This window comes from Cololabis saira, chromosome 18 (assembly GCF_033807715.1).
Source record: "Cololabis saira isolate AMF1-May2022 chromosome 18, fColSai1.1, whole genome shotgun sequence".
NCBI classification, from domain to species: domain Eukaryota; kingdom Metazoa; phylum Chordata; class Actinopteri; order Beloniformes; family Belonidae; genus Cololabis; species Cololabis saira.
This window is the reverse complement of record NC_084604.1, coordinates 3,918,433-3,937,179: the sequence shown is the minus strand read 5'-3', so window position 1 is coordinate 3,937,179 and position 18,747 is coordinate 3,918,433. Positions and strand designations below refer to the sequence as shown.

Below are 18,747 nucleotides of genomic sequence, written 5' to 3'. Positions count from 1 at the left end.
ACTTGCTGTGCGGAGTGCCCCAGGGCTCAGGTCTGGGCCCGCTTTTGTTCCTTCTGTTCCTCCTTTAGAAACGTTAATCCAGGAGTACGATGTAGTCTCTTACCACCTGTTTGGCGGTGATATCCAGTCATATTTCTCTTTTAAGGCCTCTGAGACACAGAGATTGAACTGTTTATTGAACTCTCTTACTCAAATTAAAAATGGCTAGCCACAAACTCGCTGACGCTAAATTCAGATAAGACTGAAGTGCTGGGTTTGAACTGATGACACCATTCCTCTAGTTCCTCTAGTCCTGGTCTCAGTCCCTCTAGTCCTGGTCTCAGTTCTACTAGTCCTGGTATCTGGGCTAGTCCCAGTCTCAGGATTAGTGGAGCTGGTATCAGTTCTCTCAGTCCTGGTTTCACTTTCTATCAGTTCTGGTCTCAGTTCCTCTAGTCCTGGTCTCAGTTCCTCTAGTTCTGGTCTCAGTTCCTCTAGTCCTGGTTTCAGTTCTACTAGTCCTGGTTTCAGTTCTACTAGTCCTGGTCTCAGTTCCTCTAGTCCTGGTCTCAGGTCCATCAGTCCTGTGTTCCAGCTGCTTCCAGGTTCCTTATTTCCCCCTTTTTGGGGTTTTTGGTGTTTGTTTGGTGGAGTCAGTATTGATGACATCAGAAGGGGGCGTGTCCAGGTCTTTGGTACGACACTTTCATTTCTAGTGTCTGTAGACGTTTCCTTCTTCCTGCAGAAGTGAGAGTAGACAATTCCTGTTTATCTGTTTCCATGACGATCCACATGTTCCTCAGCTGCTGTGTGATTGGCCAGAGGAGCTGCTGTGTGATTGGCGTGTGGGGTCACCTGCTCTCACGTTACATGGCGCGTCCTTATTGGTCGACCCTCTCTCAATTTCTGTTTTTTTCTTGTATAAAACATGTGCATTGTGGGAATGAGAAGATGACCACGGTCAAAGAAGGAAAAAAACCTTAGCTTGTTTTAATCCTGTAACCATGGCAACCAGCCAGCGCTCGCTCCCTCCCTCAAACACACACACACACACACACACACACACACACACACACACACACACACACACACACACACACACACACACACACACACACACACACACAAACACACACACACGGAGGAGCAGTTATTGATTGAGAAGAGGCCCTGCCTCCACTCTGTGATGTCACACTTGGTCAAATCTGACTGGTCATTAAGAGGGAGGGATTTTACGTAAGAGTCTGATAGATCAATCAGGAGGAGGGGAGGGCAAAGGGGGGGAAGAAAGAGGAGAGAAGTAGAAGGACAAACAAAAAGAAAGGTGAAGGGAGATGAATGGAATAAATAAATAAAAGAGAGACACTTACACAGGAGAGGAAAGGACGGGTGGACAGATGGAAGGATGGATGCAGAGAGGAGGACGTAAACAACAGATGAAAAAGACAGATGAGCTGGAATTAGGAAGAGGGACAATGGATAGAATGTAAGGTTAGAAGAAAGACAAAGTGTCAAACACACAAAGGAGAAAATTGGGAGTGGAAGGATGATGGGAGACAGGGAAGAGAAATGGAAGAGCAGAGCGATATACAGGAGGAAAGAAAGAGGGAGTGAAGGACAAGAGGAAGTAGCAGGAGGAGGAAAAAAAGGAGAGGAGGTGGAGGATCAGTGGTGGAGTAATCTGGGACACCAAAGAGCACGTGGCTGTCTCCATGCCAACCGTCTCCTGCAGGTTGGAGGGGGGGGGGCGACCGGCCTAACACGTGCGGAAGGAAAGATCCTCTGTGGAAACTCTGGGGCTCCAGCTCGCCGCTGTCGCTCCCCAGCGGAGAAACAACACTGCTGCACCTCCTCCTCACGTGTCAGCTGCCATATGGAATCTATACATATATACACATGTATATACACATGTATATATATATATATATATATATATATATATATATATATATATATATATATACAGGACTGTCTCAGAAAATTAGAATATTGTGATTTTCTGTAATGCAATTACAAAAACAAAAATGTCATACATTCTGGATTCATTACAAATCAACTGAAATATTGCAAGACTTTTATTATTTTAATATAGCTGATTATGGCTTACAGCTTAAGAAAACTCAAATATCCTATCTAAAAAAATTGAATATTCTGGGAATCTTAATCTTAAACTGTAAGCCATATATATATATATATATATATATATATATATATATATATATATATATATATATATATATATATATATATATATATATATATATATATATATATTCATATATATGTATATATATATATATATATATATATATATATATATATATATATATATATATATATATATACATATTAACGCTATTAAGCGATTCATATTTTTTTAATATTTTTTAATTCTAATTCATCTCTTTTGTGATCTCACCTAAAAATTGCTGAGAAAAGCCCTCAACTTGAGGTGTTTTCCTTTGAATTCATCACATTATTGTCGCAGATCAAAAGATTGATATATAACAAGAAAAAAAGTGGCTTTATAAAGTCATTCATTCATTTTTTAACAGACTTGAACAGATTCAGTCCTAGCTGTTTACATCCACTTGACAAGAACACCAGCCTCTCCGTTGCAGACCTGCGCATGCGCGCTGCCGTCCTCAAGTCTAGTTTGGGGAAGAGCGTTGCTGTGGCAACATCGTTGCTCTGGCAACATCGTTGCTGTGGCAACATCATTACTGTGGCAACATCGTTGCTCTGGCAACATCGTTACTGTGGCAACATCATTACTGTGGCAACATCGTTGCTCTGGCAACATCGTTACTGTGGCAACATCGTTACTGTGGCAACATCATTACTGTGGCAACATCGTTGCTCTGGCAACATCGTTACTGTGGCAACATCGTTACTGTGGCAACATCGTTGCTGTGGCAACATCGTTACTGTGGCAACATCGTTACTGTGGCAACATCGTTGCTGTGGCAACATCGTTACTGTGGCAACATCGTTACTGTGGCAACATCGTTGCTGTGGCAACATTGTTGCTGTGGCAACATAGTTACTGTGGCAACATCGTTGCTCTGGCAACATTGTTACTGTGGCAACATCGTTGCTGTGGCAACATCGTTACTGTGGCAACATCGTTACTGTGGCAACATCGTTACTGTGGCAACATCGTTGCTGTGGCAACATCGTTACTGTGGCAACATCGTTGCTGTGGCAACATCGTTACTGTGGCAACATCGTTACTGTGGCAACATCTTTGCTGTGGCAACATCGTTGCTGTGGCAACATTGTTGCTGTGGCAACATCGTTACTGTGGCAACATCGTTGCTGTGGCAACATCGTTACTGTGGCAACATCGTTGCTGTGGCAACATTGTTGCTGCTAACGTTAGCTGTGGCTGCGCTCGTGACCGGTTGGTGCGTTTCTGTGGCTAAACTTGAGCTCCTTCGGTTGTGAGCAACTTCCTTTCCACAAAGACATATCACTCTACCTTTATCAAAGGTGCCGTCGGGGCGTTTTATAAATGTAAATTCCCCCTTCACTGGACCGACAACTTTCACATGCTCCTCCATTTTCTCTCCTCCGCTACTCAGCGCCCCCCCCATCCCCAGGCCTGTCCAGCTACAATGGGAGCTACCAGCGAATGCTAAACACGCCCAAACACACGGAGAGCCAATCAATGTCCACCTCAAGGTGTGCCCTAGTGGTCGGTAGAGGACCCGCAGGTCCGGATCCAGACCCTGATGGTCGGTAGAGGAACCACAGGTCTGGATCCAGACCCTGATGGTCAGTAGAGGAACCGCAGGTTCTCTTTATGTCCTGGATCGAGTTAGTCTAGCAAACTGGTTGTGGCCCCTTGGATGGAGTTGACCAGAACTCCCACGGTGGGGCTTCAAACCAACCTTCAGAAACCTGAGTCTGTCCAGTCCTCTCTAAGACAGTCTATGGTTCATACCGTCTCTTAAGAAATAAGACAAGAGCAAAGTAGAAAGGAAGTTTTTTATTTTTGATTTGCATTTTGTGAATCATCCCAGTTAACTCTGGAGTTGTGTTTCCTGCAGGACCGCAAGGCTGCAGACGGACCTCTAACCGCTTTGTTCTCATTCATTCAGCAGAAGAACCCTCCTGAAGTCCAGGCTGACCCCTTCTGGCTCTGAAAAGACAACTCAGACTGGACTACCTGCCCACCAGGTCTCATTTGATGAAAATCAAACATGAATGATGATTCGCCTCCAAACTCAGTCTGGACTGCAGGTTCTCGGTCTGTTCCACCTCTGAGGTCGTCTTCACCATCCCTGCTCACACTCTCCTGCTAGATGGAGAGTGTCCTTCTCCCCTCTTCTTCTCCTTCCTTTCTTCAGATCAACCCTCAGCTATTAGTGATAGGTATCTCATCACCATCACTGTCCTCCATTGTTCTTGTACTTTGTTGTTCTGGTGAACTGAGTTAATTTTATTTGTATTTATTTGTTAGACATTCAGAGCTTTGAAAGCATCGGCGGAGGTGTAGTTTTGTGACGTTCCCCAGCTTCTCTGTCAGAACATTCCTGAACACAAGAGGCTGGTTTCAGAAGCAACAGAACTTAAACCCGTTTTCTGAAGGCAAGACTGGTTGGAGGTCCATCAGCTGGACTCGAACACATCCGTTCCACTCGACTGAGCGTCCGTTCTCCTCTTTGTGATGAAGACTCCATGGCCTCTCTCCAGCTGTGGTCCCAGTGTGAGGCCTGGTTCTGCTGGACGCTAGCTGGACACTGGGATCTGGACCTGCTGCCGGGGCGGCACCTCCTGCTCTGCAGCCGCCGTCGGGATGTTGATGTTGGGGTCTTCATCCACTTGGTAGCACTTCCCCAGGTTCTTGATTATGTTGAGGTTGTAGCGGGCCGTTTCTGCCAGACTGTTCTCCAGAATCCAACCCTCGGAGTCGGAGTCCGGATCCCCCAGCCGGAGAACGTTCTCCATGGCTGTCTGCAGGTACCGGACTCCAGTCAGAACCAGCAGCTGGAAGACAGGAAAAAACAGAGGTGGAAAAAGTACAAAAATATTGTACTTAAGTAAAAGTACAAATTTTCTGCTTGAAAATTACTTAATTAAAAGTAAAAAGTACCCATTAAGAACATTACTTAAGTAAAAGTATAAAAGTACCTCAACTTAAATATAATAAAGTACCAAAGGTACATGGTGTAAAATGTACTTAAGTACAAAAGTAAAAAGTACAAAGTACAAAGTACAAAATTCAAAGTACAAAATTATTTTCAAAAGGATTGCAAAGAAATGAAGAATCCAAGAATTTGCTTACAACTCTAAATAATGGTGATATTATTCTGACCCCTTTAGCGTTTGTTTCCATTACCCATTTTAATTTCTCCCTTTGCTCATCACTGCTGCTGTACCCCATTGGCCCCGCTGACAGGTTCACCCCCAGCCTGTAGTATGCAGTGACAACATTAAGCAACCCCAGCTGATAAAGGATGAGACTTTTGAACTTTTAAATGCCAAAACCACCTTAGAAAGGGGTGGAATCAAAGAATGATGCTCATGGACACGTGTCGGCTGCTGCTCAAGGCTGATTTATGGTTCCGTTTACACCAACGCAGAGCCCGTACCCTACGGCGAGGCTCTGCGTCGATTTAACGCGGAACCATAATTCAGGCTTCAGTCCTCATCGGTACTCGACGCGACAGCGGTTCCTCCGGCCTTCCGGCCCGCCTCTGCGGTGCAACTCTCCTGGGAGCTGCGGCTCCTTCTCGGTATATTCACGCGCCCCCCTTCCTTCCCGTCCCCCATATGGTTCCGCGTTAAATCGACGCACACCTTACGCCGTAGGCTACATCGTAGGGTGTGCGTCGCCGCGTACCCTACGCCGTAGCTCTGCGCCGGTGTAACGCGGAACCATAAATCAGCCCCCGCTGTGCTGTTCTTTAATTTGTAGCGAGTAACGACGTGTCCAATTTTAAATATAGCGGATTAAAAGTATGATTTTTTCCTTGAAAATGTAACGAAGTAAAAGTAAAAGTACAGAAAAATGAAAGTATCAATAAAAGTACAAATTCTCAAAAATCTTACTTAAGTACAATAACGAAGTACTTGTACTTCGTTACTTTACACCACTGGGAAAAAGAGACTTTAATGCTGAATGGGCCGGAGATCTCTGAACTCCTGGTCCAGGGCGCCGCGGCTCGCCGGCTCTCAGGCAGTTTCAGAGCAGGGTTATTGGAAGGCAATTCAGTTGGTGGAACAGCGCCCCATCGTGCCCAGATGTGATACAAACGAAAGTTACGAATGTAACTACGGTTCTATGAATCCCGAATGGCCGCCAGAGTTGGTGCTTCAAGCACTGAATATTCCCTTTTGAGCATGCTCAGTTCCAGTATGTAAACCAACAATGTCACCTGTGACCCCTGGATGACCCGGAGAAGTCGATATCTTCCGGCGTCGTCATAGGATCAGTTCCTACAGAATCTTCTCGCGAAAACACGAGGATTCTGAGTGACAGAGTGCTCTGGTGGTCATTCGGGATTCATAGAACTGTAGTTACATTTGTAACTTTCGTTCTATTTCATCCCTGCTGACCGCCAGAGGCGGTGCTTCAAGCACTGAATGACCTATACCAGCAAAGTCACGAGGAATCCCAATTACAAACCTCAGTGAGTGGAATCAGCTGATGCAGGTAACAGGACCACACCCAGTGGGTGGGGAGAGGCAACATTCACCCTGTAGAACTTGGAGAAAGTATCCGGCGATGCCCATGAGGCAGCGGCACAAATATCCTCCAGGACGTGGAGATGATCCTGGTGGAGTGGCACCTGGAGTGGAACAATGAGCCGGGTCTTCACTTCGACCCCTACACCAGTCTGAAAACAACTTCCACCTGTTGTACTGCAGCCGAGTGGATGGTGCTCTGGCATTCAGGATGGTACGCCTAACAGGGTCCACGCAACTGCTCAATAGCGGTTCGGGCCCTCCAGCAGCCACACACACAGTTGGAGGTGTTGGGGGTTGGGATCCCAGATCCGACCCCCTAGCTGGGACAGGAGATCTCTCCTGTCAGGGAGGCGCCACGGTGCACCGCGGCAGAGTCTGTGCAGCAGAGGAAACCAAGTCCTGCCCGGCCACAAGGGGCCACCAGCAGAATTCAGTTACCCTCCCGAAGGACTCTCTGAAGTACTGGATGAATCAGAGGAAGTGGAGGGAAGGCATATAGGAGATCCCCTGGCCACGGATGAGCCAGTGCATCCTTGTCTAGAGGGCTGGTGGTCTCTGCCAAGGAGAACCACAGAGGGCAGTGGGTGGACACCTCTGAGGCGAAGAGGTCCACCCCTGCTCTGCCGAAGAGGCTCCAGATGGTGTGCACCACCTCCGGGTGGAGGTTGTCTGACCATATGAGGACGTGCCTGCCTCTCAGGTACGGCAGGAAGTGCTGTAGAGCCAGGTGTACCGCACGCAGCTCCAGCACATTGATGTGTTCGGCACCATCGGCCACAGATCACCGGCCTTGAGCTGCCCTGCTCTGCCACACAGCACCCCATCCCGAGGGGCAGGCATCAGTGGTGACAATCTCCCTACGAGATGGAATGCAGGAGTGACAGCACCGGCTTACCGGCGAACACAAGGACGCACCGCGTCCACATGCCAACAAACTCCGAAGAAAATGTTGCCATTGCAGTTCCTGGAGAGTGAATTGTCTTCTGCTCCGACTGACAACGGTCACGGAACTACCAGCGACGACGATAAGTTAGATTTGGTTGAAATGCGGTTTCAACGCTTCCAAAGCATACCTGCGCGTGAAAAGATGAAAAGGAGCTGATCCTCTGACGACGCCGGAAGATATGGACTTCTCCGGGTCATCCAGGGGTCACAGGTGACATTGTTGGTTTACATACTCTGTGCATGCGCGAAGGGGAATATTCAGTGCTTGAAGCACCAACTCTGGCGGTCAGCAGAGATGACATAGAACTGTGTTTCAGTCATTGCCAGAACCCATCCGAGCTCATTACAGAGGGGAGGCAGGGGTATACCCTGGACGGGTCGCCGGCCCACCATAGTTTGTACTCCTGTTTGAATAATAATGATGATAAAAAACAACTTTACTTTCTGAAGTCCAGCTCTAACCCCTAAAGGCTGGATTATGGTTCTGCGTTACACCAACGCAGAGCACACACCGTTGCCGTGACGCCGTCGTGAACCCTTCGGACCTCTCCGTCACTCCATTTCGCCACGGTGCTGTACCCGCCGGGAGCGCTAAGGGGTCGCAATCTTTTCCTGAATGGTTTATCCGACTTTTCCGGTCACAGTGAATCAAAGAGATAAGGACAACTATTGTGCAAAAAAACAAAACAAAAAAATCACACATACACGAAAAAAGAGAGCTGAAAGTTCACGACTGCTTCTAACCGGAAACCGGAAATGCGTTGCTCCCAAGCGAACCAATCACAGCCCTCTCCGTCTGCGTCGGTCTGCGACCTCTCGACGAGTAGTTACAATTTGTGGGAGGTACGCGTCAGGCACGGCGTGGGCTGCGGCGTGGGGTGCGCGACACGGCGCAACCTGCGGCGTAGGCACGGCGTGGTTGCAGAACCATAATCAAGCCTTAACTCGTCAGAAACCGGATTCTAGAGAAAAACCAGAGTCATGGAGTCACACAACCCTCAGACGAACAGAATTATTCTAATCCATCAGACCTTCTCTGTTACCAGCAGAACTTTCCACAAGAAGGGACAACAGTCAACATCTCGGCAAGCATGAAATCTTTTTGTCATTCTGGTCAGATAAATCCTGATTTGGATTTGTGAATGGGTCATTGATCAGGATTCAGGCAAGTCAGGGGAGTCTCAAACATTGACACACAAATGCAGCGACGTCCACAGACCACAAACCGTTCAAATCAGGTTATATTTGTGTGCATCAGAAATACATTTGTGTATCTGGTCCAACGGAGCTGTGAAACGTCCTGTGCATTTGTGAATATTGAGACTGTTTTAGCTCCATAAAATCATCCTGAAGGATGTGGCGCGCCCATCATGCTGCACTGTTACACCATAGCAGCCCCAGTTCAGAATCTTCCATGGGGTCCAGAAAGCTGGACACGGGCCTGCTGGACCTTTTGGATATCTGACTTCATGTGCTGATGTGGATGGTGAGTACCTCAAAGAGCCAGATCAGGAGGACAGTGAGGCCGATGGACTGCAGGATGGAGGTGTAGTGGTCCAGCAGCGCCTGCCGACAGCCCTTCCTCCACAGGTTCTGCTGTTGGCTCTGCTTGTCATTGTTGTAGTGGAGCAGCGGGTCGCTGAGCTGCTGCTGGACGCAGGGCCGAGGGGAGAGGGTGCTGCAGCAGCTGAAGGGAACACCGTCCATCAGGTACCTCCCCTCCACGTTACTCCTCAGTCGACTGTGGGGGAAGAGCAGGCGGCTGTTAGAGCAGATCCTCCACCACTACAAGTGTTCCTCTGACACCAGAACAAACGCAACCTGATCCTAGTCCACTAATGCGATGATTCTGACTGCTATGACCTGCACTGCAACCTGTTAAAAGACATTTTATGGACATGAAAACATGAACTGTACAACAAAGACCGTGGTTCTGAAGCCTGTTTTTTAAACTAGCGAGAACTGAGCGAAAACAAAACAAGCCTGGTAGTTGGTTGGAGCACACCCACCTCACCTCACCAGCTTGGCTAGATGTAACGGAAATTACCGTCTGACTTCCACTAGAGCCACAAACTGCAGAAGAAGAACTGAACTCTGTGAAACCTCATCTACAAACTCCTAAAGGGTGTTTCTGAAGCAAGCGTCAACCATCTTAATTCCGCATTGACACTCATGCAGAGCTAAGATTGGCTGCAGTTCCTCGGCTAGAGGCCACAAATCCCCCTATTATGGTGTCCAACTTACAGTCTGGTTCAAAAACCATTTTGGTCTCTGTCGTTTGAGTTCACGTCCATGACAACTCTGAGGGGGATACATTTCTTTGTACCACATCAGGAGAATTTATATCAAGCATAGGTTGTCGGCTCAGCCAATCACTGGCCATCGTGTCCTCCTCTGTAATCTTCATGATACTGCACTTAGCGAAGCAACCAGATGTTTGTATTGAACAGCGTCAGCTAAATGGAGAGGAAGGAGCACAGGGTTGAGAGGTTCCAGTCGGCCTCATGTCAACACATAGCCCGGGCTCTTCCTCTCCTCAAGAGGGATTCGGTTCTGTTTCCTCTGGAGTTGGAAGTGAGAGGCGCCATGCAGTGTTGGTGCCTGTTCATTAGTGTTCACGAGAGGGTAGTCTCCCTCCACCTTCGGGCAGGGGGATGGATGGGTCCTGACCGTTGTTTGTGCTTATGCACCTAACAGTAGCCCCTATGCGGTCTGTCCGGTCCGTCTACATCCGGTGCCAGAGCTTGGTCCGCATTTTCTGCTGTAAGTGGGGCACGTTTCCGGTGGGGTTTGGACTCCCCCAAGACTGCTCTTTGTCTCCAGTTCTGTTCATGGAGCGGGAGAGGAATGGGCCAATCGGTGCAGCATCCGCAGTGAGACGGACTCTGCATCAATCTGACATGGTGAAGGAGGAGCTGAGCTGAAAGGAAAAGCTCTCGATTTACCAGTTGGTCTACCTACCCTCACCTATCGTCACGAGCTGTGGGTAGTGACCGAAAGAACAAGGTCCCGGATACAAGTGACAGAAATGAGGCAGAGTCTAGACTCCGCCTCCAGCCCCATTCAGCCCTGATTGGTCAGGCCAGAAATGGATGGACCCTATTAAGCACTAGAAGAAAGGAAGTGGCCTGGCTCTGCTTCCGTGGGTGAATTACTCCCATTTTAAAGATAACTTGGCTGATTTTACTGTTGAGACCTCTACAAGAGATGAGCTAGGCTAAAACAGGTAGCTGCTGACAGGTGAGTCACAGTGGGCGTGTCTATCTGACTGCCAGGCTTGTTTTCTCCACCCATGTGTCCAAAAATACATTGTTTTTCAATCCGGATCAGCATCAGCTCTACATCAAGGTCCACACAATTAATCTATTAATGACCAGCTAATGTGAAGCAGATATTCTGAACCAGAGCAACAGCTAAAACATCCAAGACTGAGGGCCGGCATTGAAACCTCCGCGTTACAGGGTTAACTGGAGCCTGACAGTCAGTTCCTGCCACCACGGCGCTGTGAGAGATGAAAAAGCAGCTTAAAAGCAATCTTCAGAAACCTTCAGGTCATGTCACAAGTCTATGGGACTCAGGGATACACTCCTCAACTGCACTGACTTTGGAGACCTGACTTCATAGTTCAGGCCTCTTCACTTCTAAAAGTCACCATTAAATCCATCTGTATGAAGGTGAAGTCGAAGCCAGACGCTGCTGATCATCTCTGCTGACCACAAACAGTTAATCTGAGGTCATGAGCTGCTGGTTAATCCTCTGATCTCAGGTTTACCTGCTGTGGACCAGCGTGCTCCATCTGGAGATCATCTGTTTATGGTGCAAACACGCTAACATGTCTGACACAATCTCCCGGGAAATCACCTCTACAAGGAAGCTGGATGAGACAGAAGAAGGTGTCCTGGTGAGAAGCTGTAGCTGAAGGAAACTGGATTAGAGGTCATTATGTGACCCACACTTGCCCCCACTTCATTAGGTAAAGCTGGGAAACCCATGAAGGCAGTAGTGTGCATGTACACGTAAATGCACACTACTCTGAATGCACAACACCGGAACCTGCAGCGTGGGAGTGAGAGGGGCAGGGTAACGGCCCGGTCAGGCGGGGGAGAGATTTGTCCGTCAAGACTCCTCTCACTGGCCCTGCCCCTTCTCAACCTTTCCCCGACCCTGAACCTAACTAGGGGCTTGCTGATTGGGCTGGAGCTTCGGGAGCTGCGTGCCGGCCTGCTGTCCCCACCCCTGGTCATCCCGCTGCTGCTTCCACCTGCCTGCTGTGCTGTTGACGTCCCCGACTCCCCCAGTCTGGCCCTTGGCAGGAGAGTCCCCCCTTATGATCCAGGTCCTGGTCCAGGTTTCTTCCCTCCTAAAGGGGAGTTTTCCTTGCCACTGTTTGGCTTAAGGTTTTTCTCCCACTGGGGGAGTTCTTACCTGCCATTGTTTATGTAATAATTGCTCAGGGGTTTATGTTCATGTTCTGGATCTCTGGAAAGCGTCTGGAGACAACTTTTGTTGTATTAGACACTATATAAATAAAACTGAATTGAATTGAATTGAATTAAATTAAATTAAATTAAATTAAATTAAATTAAATTAAATTAAATTAAATTAAATCAAATTAAATTAAATTAAATTAAATTAAATTAAATTAAATTAAATTAAATTAAATTAAATTAAATTGAATTGAATTGAATTGAATTGAATTAAAATTGAATTGAATTACTGCGTGAGGTATACCGGGTGGGCTGCTGAGTGTATTTCCAGTGAAATCAAGGTCATTTTTGTCCTCACGCCTCGTGTTGGGGATTTTTGTGTCTCCACTGATCTCCACCAGTAGAGGGTTAGTCGTAGTATTAGATACAACCCCAGACGATCAACAGCCATGAACTTCTTTCACTGTGCCATTATCACATATTTAACCAAACAGGAGCCAAAAAGACTAAGAATGTGATGTGAGTCCATGTAGATGTGTTACTGATACACAGGTTCTGCTGGTCATCATCACTGATGAGCTGGTCGTCAGCAGGTCAGTGGACCTCTAGAAAAGAAGATGTTTTACCACTTTGCTGTTATGGAGCATTCAGATGTGTGTTAACACAATGCCACATACAAACTTAGGTGAAAGATCAACCATGGGTTATATCTCAGAACCTCCAGGCCTCGGTCAACATATGAAAGTCCATGATAGTAGAACTAGAAGACGACTGGACAGGGACGGTTCGTTTGGAGGAGTTTTCAGGAGAAAACCTCTAAGAGGAACATAGAAGCAGGACTGAGGTCCACAAGCCTGAATCTGAACAAACCAACAGACTTCTGGGACAATGTCCTCTGGACACATGAGACTGTGGACAGATGAGACTATGGACACACGAGACTCTGGACACATGAGACTGTGGACAGATAAGACTATGGACAGATAAGACTATGGACACATGAGACTCTGGACACATGAGACTCTGGACAGATAAGACTATGGACACATGAGACTCTGGACACATGAGACTCTGGACAGATGAGACTATGGACACATGAGACTCTGGACACATGAGACTGTGGACAGATAAGACTATGGACACATGAGACTCTGGACACATGAGACTCTGGACAGATAAGACTATGGACACATGAGACTCTGGACACATGAGACTCTGGACAGATGAGACTATGGACACATGAGACTGTGGACAGATGGCACTATGGACACACGAGAATGTGGACACATAAGACTCTGGACAAATTAAATTGTGGACACATGAGACTCTGGACAGATGACACTATGGACAGATGAGACTGTGGACAGATGAGACTGTGGACACATGAGACTGTGGACACATGAGAGTATGGACACATGAGAGTATGGACACAAGACACTGTGGACAAATGAGTCTATGGACAGATGAAACATTGGATGGTTGAAATTATAGACATTTAAGACTCTGGACAGATAAGACTACAGATAGATGAGACACTGGACACATGAGACTATGGACACACAAGACTATGGACACATGAGACACTGGACAGATGAGACTATGGACACATGAGACTATGGACAGATGAAACTCTGCACCGCTGAGACTATGGACACATGATACTATGGACATACAAGACTATGGACACATGATACTGTGGACAGATGAGATGATAGACAAATAAGACTCTGGACAATTTAATTTGTTGATTCTTTTTGTAGGACAAGAATATTTAGGTTTTTTTAAATACCTGACATGTTTCAGCGATTACTTCCTTCATCGGTCACAGGACGGTGTGTGTGTCCCGCCATTTATCAGCTGATGTTAAAGGAGGCGGGACTCAACTGTCAGATTTGACAGGTGGGACATACGTCCTCAGTCCCAACAACCCTGCAGCAATACAGGCCATCACTATGGAAACACTATGTGGACGACGTCCTGGAACAAGTCCAAACAAGACACACACAACAACTGACAGACCACCTGAACACCAGAGACACTACTGGCAATATGAAGTTCACACACCAAGAGGAAACAGAAAAATCTACAGCCTTTCTGGACGTGAACATACAGCACACTCATAACGGAGACGTAAAAAAAAAAATAAAATAAAAATAAATACATTTGCAAAAAATTCTGTCACCAACTCGTAACTTTGTGAGCTTAAAATTTTACGTATTTGCATAAAAAAACTCAGTCTTCATAAACGTATAGATTTGCAAGCAGAAACTCAAAATTTTCCACTTTATAAATTAGAATTTCATTTACAATTCTCAAACTTAGATAAGCTAACTAATTTACAAAAAACAAACAAATTTGCAACAGAAAACTAAAAACATGTCGAATAAAATCGGAAAATTTGTAAAAGAAATTCCGACTTCGTGAATCCATAACTTTGCTCGCCGAAATCAGAATTTCCGACTTCATTATCTTGCTAAACTGCAAAATGCAAAAAAAAAGAAAAAAAAATCAGGTTTCTTACTTTCAAAAACTAACTTGAAATGTGTACTTTTTTTTAAACCTTTATTTTACCAGGGAAACGTTTGAATTCTCATTTAAGAATGAGGATTTTTCTGAATTTTTCTAATTTATTAATTTACAAGCTTTCAGGGTTAAACTCAGGATTCCAGAGTTTCTAAATGTTCTCAAAATTCCAATTTAGGGTAATAAACGTACATTCCTGAAGGAAAAGTCTGAATTTTTTACTGTACAGTTTCTGTATTTATTTGATTTGATCTTATTAAATGTCTTCTTGCTGCCATCATTCTGAAAAAAAAAAAGGAGACAATAAAAGTACACAGGAAACCCACACACCGCCCAATACCTCCTCTGGACATCGGAACATCCCACGATCCACCAGTTCTCAGTCTCTGAACCCTACATGAACGCTCAACCACAATCACAGACGCGGAGGACGGAGCACCAGAGGAACAACACACACAACACGCACTGAGAATAAAACCAAACCAATAATCAAAGGAGCAGCAGGTGAGAAACAGAAACACCACAGCACCGGGGGGAAAGAAGAAACAAACAAATAAACAAGAACACAGAGGCGTAGTAACCAGTACTCGAGTTGTAAAAAGAAATCAGGGGGGATGGTGGATGTTATCATATGGGGACAGATAATTTGTGCTGATTACAAATAATATAATATATTACAAATAATAGCAGTGACCAAAACACCTGCAGAAATACTGCAGGAATGACATAGCAGCAGTTAAATGCAGCCCTCTGTAAGCTTTAAATATCCACTGGGCTTACATCTAATACATCAAAACACAACAATAAAAAACACTTTTCTGAACTTATCAATATGACTCTGTCCTTCACAGGATAAGTAAAATGGATCACTGCAAAAACTCACAATCTTAACAAGAATATTTGTCTTATTTCTAGTTAAAATGTCCCATTTTAGTAAAAAAATCGCATTACACTTAAAACAAGACTCATCCCTGGAAAAAACAACAATTTTCACCTGTTTCAAGTACATTTTCACTTGAAATAAGTAGAAAAATCTGCCAGTGGAACAAGATTTTTTTGCTTGTAATAAGAAGATAAATCTTGTCCCAATGGCAGATTTTCCTACTTATTTCAAGTGAAAATTTACTTGAAACAGGTGAAAATTGTCAAATAAGTTGTTTTTCTGCTGTTATTTTTCTGGTGATGACTCTAAATGTTGAAATAGCAGTAAAACCACATTCATTGATGAAATGACATAAGGGGTGGAAAGGAGGGATGGCAGTTTTACAGGGGGGATGATTTGGACCGTTTTTATTTCAGGGGGGATGATTTGGACCGTTTTTATTTCAGGGGGGATGCCATCCCCCCCTCATCCCCCCTCATCCCCCCTCAACTCCAGTACTGGTAGTAACGCTGCCGTACATAAGAGGACTACAGAACGCATCCTAAGGACAATGAAAAAATACAACATCAACACACCCGTCAAACCACACACAACACTTGGCCAGACACTGGTTCATCCCAAGGACTAAATGTTCCCAGAAAACAAAGGTAACACCATTTATGAAATACCATGCGAGAGTCTGTCTCTGTCCCACCTGGAGCAGCATCCCGGGGGGACAACCGGACAGCAGAGGGCGTGTCCCACCTGTCAAATCTGACAGGTGGGACACGCCTCCTTTTAACATCAGCTGATAAATGGCGGGACACACACACCGTCCTGTGACTGATGAAGGCAGAAGTAATTGCTGAAACATGTCAAGTATTTTAAAAACCTAAATATTCTTGGACAGATGAGACTCTGGACAGAGGAGACTATGGACACATGAGAATGTGGACAGAGAAGACTATGGACAGATGAGACTATGGACACATGAGAATGTGGACAGAGGAGACTATGGACAGATGAGACTATGAACACATGAGAATGTGGACAGAGGAGACTATGGACACATGAGAATGTGGACAGAGGAGACTCTGGACAGAAGAGACTATGGACAGAGGAGACTATGGACAGAGGAGACTATGGACAGATGAGACTCTGGACAGAGGAGACTATGGACATATGAGACTCTGGACAGGTGAGACTATGGACAGATGATACCATGGACATATGAGACTCCCATGGACAGAGGAGACTATGGACAGATGAGACTCCCATGGACAGAGGAGACTATGGACAGATGAGACTCCTATGGACAGAGGAGACTATAGACCAGGGGTGGGCAATCCTGGTCCTCGAGGGCCGGTGTCCCTGCAGGTTTTAGATGTTTCCCTGCTTCATTGCACCATGATACAAGTGACTGTGTCATTAACAGAATTGTGCAGCCCTGGATGACAAGCTGATGACGATGATTAATTAGAATCAGGTGTGTTAAAGCAGGGAAACATCGAAAACCTGCAGGACACCGGCCCTCGAGGACCAGGATTGCCCACCCCTGCTATAGACAGATGAGACTATGGACAGATCCACCCTAGTATTGAGCAGGATAGGTTTGGTCCAGTTCCAGCTAACTGCCATCAATAACAACCTGGTCATCAGCAGCTGTGCAGACCTCTAGAACAGCAGGTGTTTAGTCAGTTTACTGGTCTGGAGCATTCACGTGTGTTTTAACACAATGCAAAAAATGAAAGACATCAGCAATGCACTTAGGAGAAACCGTGCCAGGAGCTCCATCTCAGAGTCCTAGCACAGAACTGGTGGATCAGGTGTGAGGTCTTCTGGACCAATAATGTTCTGCTATCTAACAACAGACTCCCTCAGACCACTTACTCCAGTACAGCGCTGCTGCTCATGTCTAGATAGCGACTGCTGATCCACTGGACCTGGAACCAGTCCCGGTATCCGGTGTTCCCGCAGCACTGGAACTGGATCTGCAGCAGGTCCAGAGTCCTCTTCAGGTAGCAGCGGCCCGGGGTGTCCGTGTCCTTGTAGTAGCGCATGCTGCTCCTCAGACCCAGGAACAGGGACTCCTCCAACTGGCCGCGGATGCTGTAGCAGGTGAGCGCCCCCGCCAGGACGCAGGCGGTGAAGAAGAAGCTGCAGGCAACGTAGGGCATCATGACCAGCTTCCAGCGCAGGAACTTGTTGGTGTCGGTGCAGTCCAGGCAGATCTTAGCGCCCAGGAAGTTGATGGCGCAGGCGGCCAGGCCTGTGATGATCAGCATGTGTGGCACGTACATGATGCCCTCTTCTGACATCACTTCCTGCCACTTCTGGATCTCCACCCGGAGGAACAAGCCGAGGCCGAAGAGGATGGTTCCCGTCACCACGGAGATCCAGTTGAGCAGCCAGAGGACCTCAGCTAGCTTCTCCCTCTCCGCTTTGGTGAAAGTCACCTTACCCACCGCCATGACGACCCTCCGCTGTGTCAGCAACTCACGTCCTCCTCCAGGAAGACATGGTCCAGGACTGAGGTAAACTGGAGTACCACCACGTCTGGTATGGCTTGTCCTCGACCCTGGAGCCTAATTATCCTCCAGGAAATGACTCGTGTTTCTGTCGGAGGAACCGAAGCTCACTGATTCTTCAACGCCACATCAAAACTATTTAATCTGAGTGTTTAAGGCTGCAGCTCTCTACCGGTATAAATCCTGGATTTGCCAGGCTGAAGGCCACGTTACCATGGAAATGTGAAGGCACCAGAACATCAGTGTAAGTCAGCGTCCAAGCGAGCGGTTGGTCTTCATCTGGGTCCGGTCCGTTCCATGTCCCTTTTATTAACACAAACAATTCTGCAGGCGGTTGTTTCGGCGTACGACATCCTGGATTCTGACCCTCGGACACTCAGCCGCTCCTGTACCAAGAATAGAACCCAGTTCCAGTCATGGTTCTGCCCAGGTCCGGCCCACATGGAGGTCCGGCTCCGGCGTGTCCTTCGTCCCGGGGAAAGCTGCAGGACAGAAGAGTGAGAGGAGCGGCAGCCGCCGCTGCAGGGTGTCATAAGGAGCTTAAGGAGGTATTTTAGTCGTTCCACTCAGACGGGTGAGAGGTCGGAGAGGTTCTGGTCTTGAAAGATTAAAGACATCAACTGTCCCCATGACCTGTCAGATACACTGATCATGCAGATGCAGGGCTTCTATTCTGTAAAATGACAGATGAAGGTGTTTAAACCCTTTAAGGTGATCCGTGCTGATGCACTAACGTGTCACTCTTTCGGTTAGGAGCATGCTCTCACACTTTCCACTCACACTCCAT

General features: G+C 46.6%; 1 protein-coding gene across 1 annotated transcript; it reads right to left on the bottom strand.

Annotated features, from left to right (window-relative positions):
- Positions 1–3,987: 3,987 nt before the first annotated feature.
- Positions 3,988–18,441, bottom strand: LOC133464740 (photoreceptor outer segment membrane glycoprotein 2-like). The gene is made up of 3 exons (XM_061746894.1): positions 17,323–18,441; positions 9,115–9,361; positions 3,988–4,971 (listed from the first exon to the last, which is right to left on the bottom strand). Exons 1-3 carry the CDS (start codon positions 17,901–17,903, stop codon positions 4,714–4,716), a joined length of 1,086 nt encoding a protein of 361 aa, XP_061602878.1. The 5' UTR covers positions 17,904–18,441; the 3' UTR covers positions 3,988–4,713.
- Between the last annotated feature and the right edge of the window lie 306 nt (positions 18,442–18,747).